The following is an 18,428-nucleotide window of genomic DNA, read 5'->3' as shown; positions in this document are numbered from 1 at the left end:
AGCATCACAGCAATTTTGAGCATAAAGCCAGCAGAAGAGAGAGGGGACCCACTATATGATCTGCCAACAAAAGAGAGTTCCACACGAATAGGTTAAGGGCTCTGTTGATCCAACAGGAAGACATACATCCATTTATTTTTGTTAAAATTTAGAATGTCCATAACACAACTTGGGCATCATAGAAAACGATTTATATGCACATTTATGTATATACAAATATCCAAATCTTCATACCTGATCTATCCAAATATGGGTGAAGTCAAAACCACGTATGTGCATTCATATCCAATTGTAAATTGAACAAACAGCTTAACGAGCATAATTGAAATCCAGAGCAAACGCAGTCGGATGTTCTATATCTATATAGAGAGAAATGGACAGCTAGAATAGCCATCTTGCACAACCATCGCCCTCTAATCCCTATTCACTCGTCTATTATAAAAAATAAATGACTAAAATGTTGGTGTGGTCTTTAATTTTATTTGTAAAGCATGATCCAATTGAGGTGAAAGTTTATGGACTTTAAAGTATAACCAGCAATGAGGACCAGCAAATTATATTCCAGGTCATGCAACAAGGAGTACCCAGGGAATTACTGAAATGGGTCAGAATTTCTTCGAATATGTCCTTACAAAACTCGGGCAATTTGGCAAGAAAAAACTACTCGAAAACCCGGGCAATTACAATCTTGTACCCCATGTAGCTACAACTCATAAAATGGGGTACAAGATTTTAAAACTACAGATTGTAATCGTATATGCTATGCAGAACCTGTTTGCCAACAAATAAACCATGAACTATGTTTAAATTCCATTAAGGAATAGGGATAATAAGAATCGACTGTCAATTTCACCGCTTCTGAATATGGACTGGAAGACCAACTTTCCAATCTCGATCTGTCTGATCACTGGCAATTTATCCCCCTTGCAAGAATTTTTCATTTCCTTGCTCATGTTCAATAACAGATTAAGCTGGTACTCTTGTACTTGAATACATGCCTTAAGATTTCCACATCAAAACAAGAACCAAGATATGATTAGAGAATTTTGATACCTCACTAATTTTTGGGCCGTGATTCTAGAGGTGGGTCTGTCACAGATTTCTCATTAGCCAATACATGAATTTCAGTCAGAAATTACATAATAAGGTGTATTATCATTGGAAGTACAATGAAGTTACCAACCAAATCCATGCTTGCACAAATAAAGAAACTGATATACTTTGTCCTCCCAACTTCTAAAATTCTATCTTTGTTGAGCTTGCCTGCTTCTCACTAAAAGATCCACTCTGCTACCTCGGCAAGATGCCCTCTTGTGGATCAGTTGATACACTGCACAAAAGCAAAGCAGAGATCAGCATTAACTCAACCTGAGCCCGAGCCCAAAAAGTACTATGGAAAGAAATTAGAAGGAAATAAATAAATACTGATAAGGTACTAAAAAAAACTCGACATGCAAAATCTGTTGAGGAGAAGTCAAAATGCTGCAAGTCACCACAAATAAAACATATTCACTCTCAATGATACTTCTAATAACATTGTCTGCTGGCAGTCATATTGAATCATTCTATGGGGCCCTAAGAGCGTGGGAACCATTATGTTCCTTTACATCCTTGGTCTCAAAAATTATACACGATCATGTATACATAAGAAAACCTTCAAACTTATCTTTGATGTTTTAATAATTTATCAAACCATAAACTATTAGCTCCATCATGAAACATCCTTGATGCCTGATCATTAATATTAGTCATGGTGCCCGTTCTTGTTTCCATGACAAATCAAATGAATGATATCCTTTTTAGCAGTGGGTGGAAAAATATTGAAACCAGAAAAAAGAGAGAGAACTAGAATGCATTAAACTTTTGCTGACAATCTTGATAAAAGCATTCATGGTCTTGATTAATTACAACGTTAAGGACGTAGAGAATTCCTTTTTACTATCACATAGTTTGCTTCCTAAACCTCTCTACCATCTCATGAAACTTCTTTCTTTGTCCGTTAGAAAGATTTGAAACTTCACTGATATAATTCTCATTGCAGCACACTCTCTCTATATTCACGGCATACAAAGTTCGAAAAATAATACCAAATTCATCACAAAACCCCTAAACCAAAAATGAGGCACTTGATAAAATTTAATGATCTTCATGCATAGCTTTCGGTGTCCATTTGCAAGAAAATCTTCCATAACATGTTAAACTTATTAGGGTTGCAGTGGTTGGCATTGCTCTGGTTGTGCATAGGGGGGGAATTTGTCTCCTATATCATAGGGACTCGTGGACTTTTTGGGTAGAAATTGCATGAATACAAAAATGAAAACATGCATATCGAAACAAACAGCCAAATAAAAATCATGGTAGCGATAAAGCACATCACTTGAAAAGTTGTTTGTTTGGTGATTGTGTTTACCAAGATCCATAGAGTTAGGGCTTGACAAAAAGATGTAGAGAAGGAAAAAATGGCAATGGAGAAACATGCAAAGCTAGAAGTGGCACTGATGGAGAGGGAGTAGCAACCAATAGTACGGTATCAGCATATAACATGATCATCAAGTCTCACTCTGACTCTTTTTTTTCAGCTTATGAATCCTTCACAATTCATGTGTCAAAGACTCTCTAGCATCCTAACCATAATGAACAATAAAACATATGAAACCATGTGTAGAAGCATGCAGAATTCAAAACTTAACTTTTAATCTGATTATTAACAAATGAGCAAGGTTCAAACAAATAAAATTACGATGACTAGAATGATATGCTGAGAGAAAAGGAGAATAAGCAAAATGAGTTCATAGAAGAATGCTTCAGACCCCCGGAGTTCCTAGGCTGATACATGTGATGAGTAGCCTCAATGCATATTGAATTATGAATAGATGCATGTAGCTAGCAAAGGTGCATTTTGTCCTTAAATCCATACCATACTTAAACAAAATTCTTTACTACTACAATAAAGAAATAATATTCAATGATTACTTAAACACTGAGTCCTCCAATGAGATTTTTGGATCTAACAACCCAGATTGGATCCATTACAGGTCTTGAACTGCCAGCTAAAGTGTGAAGCATACTGGTCGAGTATGACAATAAGAATCGCTTCGATTTAGCTGCAAATTGAAGAGGGTCACAATGTCCCAGAAAATGGCAATTGTACTGAAAAGTAAAATTCCCAACCTAGTTCATGTCAAGAATATAATATGATAAAATATTTTGGCATGCTTCTCGTATCAGCCTTAAGAAACATCTTTCGTGACATCCAAGGTTCTTTTTGAAGCAGGGAAAAAGTAATCGGCACATGCAAAGAAGCAGATAAAGGATTAATAGAGCATCAGAGTCAACTGATTGCCTTGAGCGAACCTCAGGTGCTTCTAATAACCCAGATTACAGTGAACAAAAAGAAACTAGTAAAAAACTAATTAAAGACTTGAGTAATTGCTTTCAGTTGTGTTTCAAGTTCTAAACCTTCTAAGCAAAACAATTATCAATGACTTTCTATGTTGCTCTTTGCTCAATTTATTCATTATATGTGTGCACATTAAGAAGCCAAAAAAAGGCAGATTAAAATGCCAAAAATACCAAATAGTTAGCTTTCATTTGTCTTACATCTGCAAAGCAACTAAAATTAAATTGTTTTGCCTGCCTTGTTGCAATGCCTTACTAGTCAGATATAGCAATGTACATCATAAAAGAAAATTGCACCTCACCAACTCAACAGCTTGCTTTACATTGACTGTACTGACCATGTAATTTGCCTCTTAGCCCTTAAGTATTACACCCACAGGAAAGCATAAAAATAACCTTAATAAAATCCAGTGGAATTGTTATCCCATATTCAATATTATCTTACAGAAACTAATTGCCAAGGTTGCAGTTATGTTACTAATATATTGAATAAGTTCACAGAATCAATGGGAAGGTTACACTGTTCTTTATCTCTTCATGATGAGTGAACTCTATAGTTGTTATCAGATCCATAAGTCTATTCTTCTAATGTTCCCATGCTTTTGATGCATAAACGCAATGCCCCCAACCTTAAGCAACTTGAAAGGAAATCCACCAACTCCTCCCGGACTAATAAAGAAATGCCAACTAACAACACAATCAAAGATTCAAGCTCTGTATAATGGTTGTATGACCACTGCTGAACATGACCTCCCAAGACAGATGTTTGTGCGTGTGCATATAGAGAGAGAGTGCGCTCCTTCTGATGGTATTCAGGCTCTAAACCTATTGGTAGAAAATCAAGATGCATGTTTTAAGATGAGGATCCATAAACTTGATCATAACTTAAAAACATCTAAAATACCAAAAAATATAATGAACAACACTAATAGTGTTGTCACGTTAAAATAGATGATAATACATATAAATTTTGGGATCCATGTTAGTACCCTTTAAAGCATGTATAAACTACAAGTCAATTGGTTTGAGTGTTTCCACGAATCAAATTAAAACTGTCTATTTTTGTCCACTTGATGCTTAGGTAAAAGACCTTTAAATATAGAATGTTGGTTATAAATATTTTATGTGTAGATAATGATCAACTCTGCGGATACTTAATTCAAGATGCAAAAGTAGTCTATCTCGATAAACACACATGAACACAAAATTTAAATACTTGCAGACTTACCTATGCATGAATAATTTCTTAATTAATGGTTATTCATTGACAGAAAAATTAAAAAGATTTTTCGGGCTTATGGTTGTGAACAATTCAAAGTTTCAAACCACTTGAAATTTGGTTCACATGTACTTAAGGGTATGTAGAAGTAGATGGAAATTTTGGATCATCAACTTGAATGCCCACACCAGATGTTTTGGCACAAAATAAAACTCAATTAGTTTGCTTTCCTCCCCTTGAGAGGAGAATATACATAGTCCTCTCACCTTTTCGACTACTAGATTTAAATCTGGATGATCCATAGAGTATTACGACAAGAATATATATAGTCCTCTCACTTTTTTTTCAACTAGTAACATAACCCACTACAAAGAGGGCAGGCCTCTTTTTGCACACACAAATATCTCTGAATATGTATACACATAGGTAAATATGAGTACATATCCTCTCAATCTAAGTGGGCATTTGATTTTTTTTATATATATATTTTGTGTTACATTGGGTGAGTTGGCAACCATGTTGGTGCGTTTTATAAGAAAAAATGATAATTGTAACAAAACAATCCAATGCAAGACCAAGAATATATTCATCATCAGACTAATGACAAAGCACATAAATCATTACATTTTTCAATCAATATTAAATGCTATACAACTATAAGGGCAAGTTCTAAAATATCACGCCCCAAATCCGGGACATAATACAACTATGCTACCGAGGAGTATAATCCACAATAACACGAAGCCAACATTACATTTAGCCTTCAAATCCATCTCAAAAAAAAATATAATAAATAAAAGTCCAATTTCATTATCTATCAAATGCAACCAATACTGGTTCAGAGCGTCTAAATCCAAACATAAATATCAAACTCATAATCCTCAATATTCAAAGAATCATTAACTACAAATTCAAATCAACTTAAAATACTAAAATTCTTCTACATAATCGTCAAGCTTGCTAGCGCGAACTCCAAACCTGAACCATCCTTCGTTCCTATCGACCCTATTCATCTGGAGAGAGAAAAATAAAAATAGAGATATATGAGCGATACAACTCAGTAAGTAAATATTACTTTACCTTACCGGATCAAGCATATGTTTTTTTATGTCAATGCATCATTCAAAAAAACATAACATATATTCCAAAATAAGCATTTCATAGTACAGTATATCAAGTCATAAAGCAAATCCTGCATGAACAAATCATCCATCTTTTATAAACATAGTTCTATTTATATTGCAAATAAATTCGTAAATCATTCTTCATGTCATTTAATCCTATCATGGATCAAAATATTGCTCATAAATATTCATATCATGGTCACTATAACCCATGATAGGGCCATCTTCGTTGACAAGATATCATAGTTCATATTCGTTACCAACTTTAACTCATTGACAGAAGGCCGTTTTCGTTTGATACTGGCTCCAGGATGTCGATTGGCCCTCACTTCTAGGTGCGGTCATAGCAATCTGAGAGCCTTTAAAAAACTTATATTTTTCTTAAAATATATACATAAATAGATGAAAAATACTAAGTGACATGATCAGATTCATATTTCATAACCAAGCTATTTTCATCAAAATATTCATTAAACTATTTTTTATAATAAAGCATGATTTTCATAACACATATGCTGATCCATAATTTTAAGAAAAGCATGATATTTTCAAAAAAAATTTATGCATGGAAAACATGATCATTTGAAAAATAATGAGTGTAAGATCTACTTTCCTCTTTTGACTTAGACTGTCAGACTTTGCTAGGTAACTCTGCTAGACCTATTTGAAATATTAACAACGAAATTAATTTTTAATTAATAACTTTAAATAAATAATTCAAGAAGACTTGATCGAGCGTAAGAGCGATCTGTCCATATCTGTCCATTCGTTAAAAGAGATATCTGATCGATCTGTCCATATCTCTTCTTGAATTATTTATTTAAAGTTATTAATTAAAAATTAATTTTGCTGTTAATATTTCAAATAGGTCTAACAGAGTCGCCTAGCGAAGTCTAACAATTTAAGACAAAAGAGATAAGTAGATCTTATAGTCCTCATTATTTTTCAAATGATCATATTTTCCGTGCATAATTTTTTTTTGAAAATATCATACTTTTCTTAAAATTATGAATCAGCATATGTGTTATGAAAATCATGCTTTATTATGAAAATAGTTTTATGAATGTTTTGATAAAAATAGCTTTGTTATGAAATATAAATCTGATCATGCTATTGAGTGTTTTTCATCTATTTATGTGTATGTTTTAAAAAAAAGATATAAATTTTCTAAAGATTCTCAGATTGCTATGACCGCCCTTAGAAATGAAGGCCAAGCAACATCCTGAAGCTAGCATCCAACGAAGACGACCCTCTGCCAATGAGTTAAAGTTGGTCATGAATACGAACTATGATATCTTATCGATTACGAAGATGGCCCTGTCACGGATTATAGTGACCATGGCATGAATATCTGTGAGCAATATTTTGATCCATGATAGAAATAAATGACGTGAAGAATGATTTACGAATTTATTTGCAATATAAATGGAACTATGTTTATGAAAGATGGATGATTTGTTCATGCATGATTTGCTTTATGACTTGATATACTATACTACGAAATGCTTATTTTGAAATATCTGTTATTTTTTTTAAATGAAGCATTGACATGAAAAAACTTATACTTGATCCGGCAGGATAAAGTAAAATTTATTTACTAAGTTGTGTCGCTCATATATCTCTATTTTTATTTTTTTCTCTCCAGACAGATTGGGTCGATAGAAATAAAGGATGGTTCGGGCTTGGAGTTCTCACTAGCAAGCTTGGCGATTATATAGAAAAATTTTAGTATAGTAAGTTGACTATGAATTTGTAGTTAATAATTCTCTGAATATTGAGGATTATGGATTTGATATTTATGTTTGGATTTAGACGCTTTGAACCAGTATTGGTTGCATTTAATGGATAATAAAATTAAACTTTTATTTATTATATTTTCTTTGAGATGGATTTGAAGGCCAAATATAATGTTGGCTTCGTGTTATCGTGGATTGTACCCCTCGATAACATGGTCGTGTTATGTCCCGAATTTGGGGCGGGACATTTTATGGTATCATAGTCAAGTTTCGATCCTGGGACCTATGGGTTATAGGCCCACCACGCTTCTGCTGCGCCACTCTAATGGCTCCAACAACCCGGCAGGTCTTTGCTGTTCGGCTTTTACCTGTTGACATACTAAGCACTGGGCTACAAAACTGGCTATTTCTCTTTTCATGCTATTCCACCAAAAGTGCTCCCTTAAATCTCTATACATCTTTGTGCTACCAAGATAAATAGAGAAACGAGATCGGTGAGCTTTTTCCATAATTTTTTTCTTCATGACAGGATCTCGTGGTACACAAAATCTGATCCCAAATCGTAAATTACCATCCTAGTGAATTTTGAATTCGGGTCGCAGCCCCTTTTTTACATCTTTCTTGAGTTGACACAAACGGACATCGTTTTGTTGGGCAGTCTTTACTCTCTATCAAGGTTGATTGCACTCTTAAACTCGCCAACATACTCTTAGCACGTTTTGTAGTCACCTCAATCTGCATCTTATCAAGATTCTTTAAAATTTGATATTGGGTAGTAAGCAAAGTTGTTGTGCTTGTTGTTGACTTCCTACTGAGAGCATCAACCACCACATTACCTTTTCCAAAATAGTATTTAATGGTTAGTTTATAATATTTCAGCAGTTCAAGCCATCTTCTCTACCTCATGTTTAGCTTCTTTTGAGTAAATAGGCACTTTAAGCTTTTATGGTCAATGAAAATTTCACATGGCTCTCCATATAGGTAGTATCCCCAAATTTTTAAAATAAAGACTACCGCTGCCAGCTCTAAATCATGTACTGGATAGTTCTGCTCATAGAACTTCAACTGTCTAGAGGCACAGGCTATAACTTTATCATTTTGGATTAGTACACAACCCAATCCTTTCTTGGATGCATCACTATAAATGGTAAAACCCCCAGGACTAGATGGTAAAGTGAGAATTGGTGCAAATACCAATCTTTGTTGGAACTCCTAGAAGCTTTGTTCACAATCCTCATTCCATTCAAACTTTGCTCGTTTCTTGGTTAAACACGTCAAAGGAGCAACTATCCGAGAAAATTCTTCCACAAACCTCCTATAGTACCCAGCCAAATCCAAGAAGCTTCTGATTTCAATCACATTCGTAGGACGAGGCTAGTTCACCGTTGCTTCTATTTTCTTTGGGTCTATTGAAATTTCTTTCTAAGAAATCACGTGCCCGAGAAATGAAATGCTATCCAACCAAAATTTACATTTGCTCACTTCTTTTTGACTAATGTATAAGCCTTGCCACTAGATTTGGCTACAAATCTGACCCAATGCTCGCATAAAGGTGCATAGCTCATCCTTACACTCTTGAATAATTTTAGAAATTACAAATCATAATCTAATATATTTGGTGTCATCAATGTTTCTGATCTTACTTCATCGATTATTTGGCAGTTTAACAACAATCTTGAACACAAAGGGCAGCGAAAAGGTTGTCTACCATCCTAAATAGGCAGGATTAGCCAAACCTCAAAATTCTAACACAAACGTAGTGCAATGGATACTTATGACACTTATTAAAGTTAAGATCATCTGTTTGCACGGAGATAGTCAAGCTACAAGCAGATGCTTTACTGCCCATTACAATCCCAACACTGTTGCTCTCATCCTACCTATGTGGAAGAATAGTTCCTCTCATCATGCCTACGCACATTCCCTTCCCAAGTACTAGCTAACGCATGTAATGCTTTCTGATTTCTGAAGTGTCACATCCTGTGTCATTTATTCAGATCAAGTGACTAAATGAATAATGTGCTCATTATGTGCAACCAAAAGCTTCATAATTACCAAGTTTTCTAGACATCCAAAGTTTCTTGACCAAAAATCACTCACAAGTCAAATCTTTGGATGTCTTCTCATCAATTATCATCCTAAGTCTCATCATGTTACATGAAAAATCATCCTCATGACACTTTCTACATTCTCCTGTCAGTGATAAGCCAATCGACTTATAGTACTGTTGTTGGTGAAAGAAAAATCCACAAACAACTAGAACAGAAGACGACCGATGCTACAAGCTCACCCACAAACAACTAGCAATGCTACCAAGTCCAAGCCCAACCACAAACAACAAACAATGCTACCAAGTCCAAGCCCGCCCACAAACAACTGCCGATGAGCGACCCAAGTTTGAGTTCTTCAGAGTCCAAGATCGATGCAAGCAATCCTATAATATCATTCTTGCACAACAGAATCCCTCAAGATGAAAAGGTAAACAAATATGAATCTCTCCCCCAAAAGAACTGTAAAATCCACATCAAGGGTTGACATTTTACTTGGATTAGATTGGCCAACGGAATGATTTGTTGTCCATGGATTCAAGCAAGCAATGAATAAGTACATCAGCTTCCTCAAAAGTGAAAATTAATATAATGAACAACGGTTCCATAAAATAACTCCATCAAAACAATCAAAATATATAATATAATTTCCCCTGAAGAAAAACCTAATCACCAGAAAGTTAAATAAGCAAGCAAGAAAGCACCCTTTTTTCTATTAATAGAGAACCCTAATTTTGACAACAGGGTTGGTTGCTGACCTTGAATCGAAATCATCATATTCCTATGATCAACTGATCTTGGGGTCAGGCATGGGGAAGAGCCCGGCCCCGGCGGCCCCTCTCGGGGGCGAGAACCCCAAGAACTTCTGGAGATTAGTCCGGATGCTAATGGAGCAAAGGAAGTAAAGAAAGACCATGGAACAATCAGTGGGATCGGTTCCCGGAAGCCCTCGGTGGCTCATCTTCAGCACCAAAGGGATCGGCGAGAAGGGGAGCTTCGCCACGGCCCGGCCCTCGAACAGAGAGTTGAGGAGACCGAACACGACGAAGAGGACACCGGCGACGACGGCACCGGATTTGAACTTGGAGAGGGAGAGGTCGCGGGTGGACTCCTTGAGGCTGGTCTCGACCCGGTCCATCTTCTTGGCCCGGGAGGAGGGCTTCTTGGAGGAGGCAGCGGGGGCCCCGGCAGCGGCGCCGGAGGTCGCGGCGGCGGAGGAGGAGGAGGTGGATTTCATGGATTCGAGCTTCTTGGAGGCCTTGTCGATGGAGGAGCGGAGGGATTTGTAGGTGGAGGTGCGGTAGATGAGGAGCCAGGAGATGCCCTCGCAGAGGAAGGCGGTGCATACGGAGATCCCCACCACCACGAGGCTGTCGCCGTAGCGGAACGAGGAGAGGGCCGTCGCCATGGGATCTCTTGGTCTCCCGGGTCCTCTTCCCCGCTATTCTCTTCCCTCTTCGTGGGGTTGCGATCGAGGAATGGAATCGGCATCGAAATCTACTTAAATCCGGCAAAATTGGTTCGGTTGTCCCGCAATCATATGTTAGCAATCATCATTTAATTAGGAACAAATGTCGGTAACATGTTTCCCGACATCAGTTCATATATGTCAGCCTAGAATTCTCTCACTCAACTCATGACAAATATGTGTGTGAATGTTCATTTCCATAAGATAATCGCTATAGCATATGTTAAAATGCTACATCATATGACCACATAATTGAACCTGCAATTCTCTGTCAATTGTATATAATGCGGTGAAAAATTTAAATCCCAACACTAACAAGCCTTTAGGAATGTAGCCATACCAGCAAAACTAGTTAATAACTCCAATATATTATTGGTCCATAGCTCTATGCTTCATGAACTCGTCTTTCGATTTTGTAACTGACACTCTTTAATAATGGACAACAAGAATATGAAAATGTATGAGATTCTTATCCCTAACCATGTTGTGAGAATTATAAGTCCTTATGAATGTAGCCATACCAGCAAAACTAGTTGATAGCTCCATTATATTACTAGCCCATTGTTCTATGCTTCATGAACTCGTCCTTCGATTTTGTGACTGACACTCTTTAATAATGGACAACAAAAATATGAAAATACATGAGATTCTTATGCTTAACCATGTTGTGAGAATTATTTGGCAAATCATTATTTTCCATGCCCCTTGACTTATGAGGTATATGAGAAACTAATCATGTGGAAAACAACCCTGTAGCTATGCAAACTAGTTGGTTTGATTTCTTCCTAGCCTTTCAGAATGTGGAAGTATTTGATAAAAGAAAATTACCTAGAGGGCATTCCTGATGAGACAAAAACACCCAAGCTTTCATCATCCAGTATTTAGTACTCTACTTTGTTATCATCTCGAAGTCAATTAAATAGATTCCATAAAGCCTGTTAACTCAAAAGTTTATCGAAATTGGATGGCAGAGAAAACGAACTTTGGAGCATTAAAAAAAATTTTTGCAGGCCGTATGGTTTGAAGTTCGAAATTTGCAAGGAGCTATTAATTGATGAGAATTACGATGTCCGTTTATAGTCACCCATTTGGTTGGAATAAATTCTAGTTCAGAATAACATGAAACATACAAGTATCTGCCAAAAAAATTCGATAATGAAGCAGGAACGGGTGGATAGTTCATCCCAGTGGTATCTTGAAATGAAATATGGATTTTAAGCAATCAAAGACATATCAAATTACAATGTAGATAACAATAATAGTAGAAGGAGACGCGATAATTAACTGCTAGTGAGAGCAAAGGATGTTGGATGAAACCCTTGGTGCTTCTTCGGAGAAGCTATAAAGCTTGGAAAAGTATGGAATCCACTTTCTCTGCTTGAGAAGCTAATTTTGTATCCTTTGTTTAGCTTTCTCTGAATCACTGGTTCTACTGTCCATTCAGGGCTTTCAAGTTGGTTAATTTGGAGGAAAATCAGGCTTTACTAGGTAAATCGAAGGCCAAATTGTGAATTGGAATTTGTCAGGTAGGTCAAAAAGGTTAATCTCGCCCCCAAACAGTACCATGAGGGCAGTGAAAGATGGCATCACGAATGCAATCAACCCTCCCCTTGAAAGCACCTTCGGGCGATGGTTTCTCGATCTTCTCTCTCACTTGAAGAAAGATGGCCATTGTAATTATATAATTTTTTTATTATTTTCTGTTTTTTTTAGGTGGCGACTCCATTTCTATTTTAGGGTCCCTAACGAGCTTGCTATGCTTTTACAGCTTGGCGACTCCACTAAGAAAAACGGATTCGATTTTTTATCATCACAAGTTAGAACTATTTTTTTATTATCTTTTGTGATTCGTTCTAATTCTATTTGATTCATGATTCTGATTGTCCTATCAGCAAAATTCTTTATTTTTTTTTTCTATGAGCGAGTAATTTGCCCGATTCATGGATTGAATTTGAATGGTCGATTCGCAAATAATCTTATTATATTACTAGAATCTCTTTGTAACCTTTTTGCTAGAGACATTTCTCAGAAAAAGAAGAAAAAGTTTAACTAGATAGCAATTTTACGCATCAAAATGCGATCATGTTTCAAAATCTAATATGACTTATAGAGGGGGGGTAGCCAACATGTCAGATGTGAAGTGCGGTAACCAATACTGAAGTATCAATGTGCAATTGGTGAAAAGTAAAAGCATCCTCACAACCACTTAAAAATTTCAGAGTGCATAAATAAATTCCAACCATTCCAAAACTTGTTCTGTGAACTGAGAACATTTTTGTTATGCCGACAGAAATGAGTCTAGGGATGTATCAGGGCTTCCTCCAATGGACGCATCCCTTTGCGTCATCGGATGATGCATCTCCAAGAATTTGGACTTCAGTAGTTATATGCGGGTGGATCTCCCTCCCATTCTCTTAAATATACAGATGAATTCAACAGAATCATAAACAGCACCCCGATGTACACTCCAACCATTTATGTATTTGATCATCAAGCAGGCTTGAAATATGCCCCATGCACAGCAACTGGAAGATTGACCACCCTGCTCTCCCTTTTTCATCTCAAACCACCAGACTACTTGATTTTGATATTACCTTCTTATGTGATTGTGAGACAACATCCTATACCTTTTCTGAATCCATGGAATCCTTTATTGCAAAATCGCTGATTTTTCCATCCAATATACAATATGTAAATCAAAATTCATTGTGCACATGTTTGATAATGTATTTGTTCCCACTACATTAACCTTTTAACTTCATCCAATATTTGATGACCGCTAAAATTATCAAAACACTCTTTGTAAATAAAGGGACTTCGGTCAGCATGTTCTAGATTTCCATGCCTTGGATATCTTTTTTCCAAGATATCGAGCAGCATTTACCCCACCAGCAGCAAGTACACCAGACACTGCTTGCCTGGCACTTGAAACCATAACTAAACTTCTCAAAGCTTTCCTGACACACTTAGCAGCCACTTCTCTTGAAGAAACAGCAATCTGGGGTGTCATTATGCCTACAAAACCAATATTTGTCATTAATTATACTCCTAACTACATAATGATAAGAAATCACTGGCACTCAGAACTAATTACCTGATTCACTTTCATGCTTTCCACTAATTCGAATCTGGACTATCCATGGAAGCGAAGAGAACAGAGAGTTTGTTGCTGATAAACCAAAGTCCTACCAAAATATAATGGTTTAGTATATAAGAAATCAACATAAGTAAAGGATGTAGAAATTAGACTCAATTATTGGTTTGCTTTCTTTTCTTCCGCTGCTTAGTATATTACTTTGTTCCTCAAAGTCAGATAAGTTGTGGTTTTTCCAGAAACTCATAATACTACCATAACAAGAGGGCAAGGCAGGAATGTGAGGCTTTCCTCCCAACAGGAGACTTGATATGATTTTTAAGCTAATCCTAGCAGACTTCACCCCATGTCAAAAGCCACTAGAGATACAGCCAGACATAGCTGGAGGACTGCCAGATACAAATTTTAATCAAACTAACTATTACCACAGCAAAGACCCCAGAATCTAGGCATTTAAACTCCACAATGCATTGCAGCAAAACTTCGCATTTGACTGAGTATCCAAGAAAGCTGTCCCATGATTCCTTCTTAGGGTAATAAATTCTATATTCAAGGTGCACGACTAGATAATGTTGGTTAGGTTCTATTAGCTTGTATGATACAAACTCCTATACGACTGGATGTTTTTTTTGGGGTTACAAGTTTGGAACTTCTGATGGTAACCACTGTGACTCATTTGAGCCAACTTACTTTTGGGGGGGGATCAGAGTTAGGAGCTGAGCTTGCAGAAACATAGAAAGACAACAGATTGTAAACAAGCATTGCAGAGCTAAAATATATTGAGAACTAAAGAAACCTGTTTAAATGCTGCCTGTTTGCCATGAGGTGAAGTGCTCAGCAACCCATCAGACACATGCTCTTGTATCAGGGGCTTATACATTGATTGGAATAAATTAAAACTTCCCTCAACAATCTTTTTGACCTGCAGATCAAACATATAAGATCAATACATACCAAACTAACTTGCCCAACAACAAGTTGCATTTAATTTGCCATTCCTAACTAGTGTTTTTGGTGAAATGGAGATAACTGCAGACACAAAGATAGCTCAGGGCCTGTTTGGACACCTGAGGATCACATCCACATGATGACTACTATATGGATAGAAAGAAAATAAAATTTGATGTGGAAGGATGGTAAATTTTGATTGATCGGGCAGAAACATTGACAGCCGCAATTACTAGAAACACCATGATAGAAGGACTTGAGATTCCCAGAAATGTCAAGATTGCAAGTCTCGCTGGTACCCTTTAAGATTGCAAGTCTCGCTGGTACCCTTGGCTCCCGCATCTGTTCCCTGTATCCTAATTACTGTGCAATTTCGAACTATGCAGAAGGAATCACCCAGATGCCATGATCTGGCATCCAAACAAGGCCTCAGGTTTTTTTCAGGTATACACAAGGATATAATATGTTGATTTTGTCATCCAGCGCAGAGGGTCCAATCATAAGCATAAGTACAATAAATCAGATATAAAATCAGATAATAAATGGTTGGATTTATTAAAGCTAGAAAAAAAGGTAATAAAGTACCTCAAATTGTTGATTTTACAGAGAGCTAGGGTGCAGTCAAAATTATTCTATATTTTAGATTTCCTCAGTTTTTTTTCCTACTGGAATTTAAAAGTCTATTTCATTTCAATTCAGAATAACTAGGTAAGCTCCATTATACTGACCTTATTCTTGTCCTCTGCAAACAGCATCCGCATATCACCCATGTATGAGAGACTACAAATTTTAGCATATAGATCTTCCTGCATCATACAGAAACTTTTGATACAAAATCTAACTAGTTATTTTTGCTGATAAAAAACACCTAAAATAGAGAAAATGCTACACACTTTGGGGAATGAAACTTCAAGCCAAACCTCAGTAAATTCAGGTGGCAAAAGGAGCAGTGAAGCAGAAATTGCCATCTTCAGATTAATCAAGTTGACCTTTTGTACATCCCAGTTATCAATAAGAACATGAACCTGTAGAGGCAATAAAAACTTGTTAGATTCAGATAGCGAGAATCAGGCATCTCAAAAAGATCCTGAAGAAGATAGACAGAGATGATACTCGAGCAGATTAAGTTAAATAACTGGCACACATAGAGTGATCTAATAAATTCAGCCATCAACAGAATAAAGCTGAATTAAATTCCAACAGACTACAAAGATACAGAAAGTAGCAAAGTGCTATGATTAGATCGCTGAAATTATATTTGGATAAAATATACTAAGTTCATATATAAAGAAGAAATTTCTGCAATATGATGGTCTAGAATGTTATGATAAGCAATCAACAAAATAAATAAATAAATAAATCCAGCACACCTCAAGCAACAACATACAGGTTTCTGCAAACGGCCGCTCAAGTAGAACCTATCCCAAGTCAGTACATCCATAGCCAAGTTGTGCATTTGCACCACTCCATACTTTATTTTCTGTTAAGAATCCAAATTCAGGCCTACTGGATATATTATTTCAACAAATCCATAATAATTAAAGACATCACTAGAGGGCAGAAAACAGAGAGAGAGAGAGAGAGAGGTTAAATTGGGCACAAGAGAAACCTTGTATCTCCACTCCACAAAGGGATTGAAGTGAACTCCCGCACCTATCCCATCTGCAACCCGAATAATCTGAACCAAAAACAACCAAAAATTCAACATACTAAAATCACCTAAAATTCAAACACTCAGATGCCCAAAATCAGAAACCGGAGCATCCCGGAAGAAGCATACCGCTCTCGGGCCAAGCCGCACCATCCACTTCGAGTAGTGATGTCTGTTCCTTTCCAAATTCTGGGTTTTGCTCAAAACCAACAAAAATATCCACTTTCTTAGATAAACGAAGACAAAAAGATCCAATCTTTCGAATCAAAATAAAAAAACCCACTTCCGAGTGCCATTGGATGGGATCTGCTACGCCCAAGATGTAATCCACCATGGAAGTCTGGAAAGAAGGAACAAGGACACAATTGAGAAGACAATAAAAGAGGAGTCCTTTTGGGACGAGGAGAAGGGAAGAAGAGGAGGATACCTTGTCGTTATTATTGGGAAGGAGAGCGGAGCCATAAACGCAGCAGAAGTCGACGGGAGGGAAGAGCTCCAGCGGGCCTGCGAGCTCTGCCGTCTTGCGCTCCTCCATGTCCAGCGGGCGGAAACCTCCGGCTGACTCCGCCAAACGCCGCTGCGTGGTTGCGGTTAGCGACTTGGGTCAGGCCGGGGTTTTGACGACGGGTCCGGTTTTCCATTTGAATCCACCCAAGGCGGTCCAACTGACCAATGAGTTGGGTTTAGGTCAGCCCCCGGAACTGCCTGAACTCTGGAAGCATCTAAATAAAGATAGGTTTCTCAAGAAAAGCAAAAAGAAATTGTGATTAGTTTCACTTAAAGTTATACAACAATTAGGAAAAAAAATCATCTGGCCACTCCTCTACCTCCTCATTTATCATTATTTTCCGAATGATTGACCCGCCACCCTGTAATGTCTTGAAGATTTGGATGATGAACACCTCCTTTCGTGTATTGCACCAATTCGGGATCATGATAGGGATTTATATGATGGAATGGATGGTGTAGTAGAGAGAATAGCATGCTCATTTAATTAACATTTGTCAGTTCAAAATTTTACTGAATTTTACCAAAGCCTCTAATAGTGCATCGAATGCTACCTCCACGGCCATAATTTTTGTCACCAACATTAGTAGGTCATCAACATAATCTGAAAACAAAACAAACAAATGCATTTTATTACCTTTCTGCCGCCTCCTTTCTAAATTTCTTTTATACAGCAAAGGAACAGAAGATATAATATATTCCTCTTTATTCTCTCTAGATGATTCTTGCACTTGGTTGCAGGCTAAGAACGAGTTAAGTAAAATAAAAGATCCTTTACAACCTTCATTCTACTTCACCAAATTTTAAAATGTTAGCCTAGTTACTGCAAATATAAATTTTGTATAAATTAAGTTATTCTTTCATTTAATCGGGAATAAATTGCTCCACTATGTAAAGGGTCAGAGGTTAATTTAATCCCTCTTTTTATTAAGTTGGCAAGCAAAGTATCTTTACATGCACAACGAAGTGTGTTCTTTTTAACGGGAAATAAAAGCATACCGTAGTTGCTCGGTCCTCAACGTCAACTTTAGCAAATCACTGGATCTACGTATATAGGAATGCATGACGAGGGGGCTGGGACAAGGATTTTGATTGATGTGACAACATGAACCAGCAGGATTCTTTTCAAGTGGGTCACGGTGTTTTAGTGCAACAAAGGAATAACCGACCATGCCACCCAACGGTCCAGAAAAGTCTACCTTCGGGAACACAACCGTCCAGTGGAATCACATCT

At 36.9% G+C, this 18,428-nt stretch overlaps 2 protein-coding genes across 6 annotated transcripts; both read right to left on the bottom strand.

The window, feature by feature from the left end:
• Window positions 1-1,033: 1,033 nt before the first annotated feature.
• Window positions 1,034-11,020, bottom strand: LOC103705794 (calcium load-activated calcium channel). Of its 4 annotated transcripts, none has more exons than XM_039134366.1 (2): window positions 10,285-11,019; window positions 1,034-1,330 (listed from the first exon to the last, which is right to left on the bottom strand). In XM_039134366.1, exon 1 carries the CDS (start codon window positions 10,932-10,934, stop codon window positions 10,314-10,316), a length of 621 nt encoding a protein of 206 aa, XP_038990294.1. In that variant the 5' UTR covers window positions 10,935-11,019; the 3' UTR covers window positions 1,034-1,330; window positions 10,285-10,313. The 4 variants fall into 4 exon arrangements, with proteins under 4 accessions (XP_038990294.1, XP_017697921.2, XP_017697920.2 ...); XM_017842432.3 differs by lacking the exon at window positions 1,034-1,330 and adding an exon at window positions 2,911-3,104 and having other exon boundaries at window positions 10,285-11,020; XM_017842431.3 differs by lacking the exon at window positions 1,034-1,330 and adding an exon at window positions 3,557-4,224.
• A 2,604-nt stretch (window positions 11,021-13,624) lies between these two features.
• On the bottom strand, window positions 13,625-17,363 carry LOC103705793 (phosphatidate cytidylyltransferase, mitochondrial). 2 transcript variants are annotated; one of them, XM_008789649.4, is made up of 10 exons: window positions 17,115-17,363; window positions 16,971-17,027; window positions 16,817-16,876; window positions 16,646-16,714; window positions 16,424-16,516; window positions 15,930-16,061; window positions 15,765-15,842; window positions 14,885-15,010; window positions 14,089-14,179; window positions 13,625-14,009 (listed from the first exon to the last, which is right to left on the bottom strand). In XM_008789649.4, exons 1-10 carry the CDS (start codon window positions 17,220-17,222, stop codon window positions 13,816-13,818), a joined length of 1,008 nt encoding a protein of 335 aa, XP_008787871.1. In that variant the 5' UTR covers window positions 17,223-17,363; the 3' UTR covers window positions 13,625-13,815. The 2 variants fall into 2 exon arrangements, with proteins under 2 accessions (XP_008787871.1, XP_008787872.1); XM_008789650.4 differs by having other exon boundaries at window positions 15,957-16,061; window positions 17,115-17,359.
• Window positions 17,364-18,428: the final 1,065 nt, after the last annotated feature.

This window comes from Phoenix dactylifera, chromosome 15, assembly GCF_009389715.1.
Source record: "Phoenix dactylifera cultivar Barhee BC4 chromosome 15, palm_55x_up_171113_PBpolish2nd_filt_p, whole genome shotgun sequence".
NCBI classification, from domain to species: Eukaryota; Viridiplantae; Streptophyta; class Magnoliopsida; order Arecales; family Arecaceae; genus Phoenix; species Phoenix dactylifera.
The sequence above is the reverse complement of the archived record's forward strand: the minus strand, read 5'-3'. Positions and strand labels throughout refer to the sequence as shown.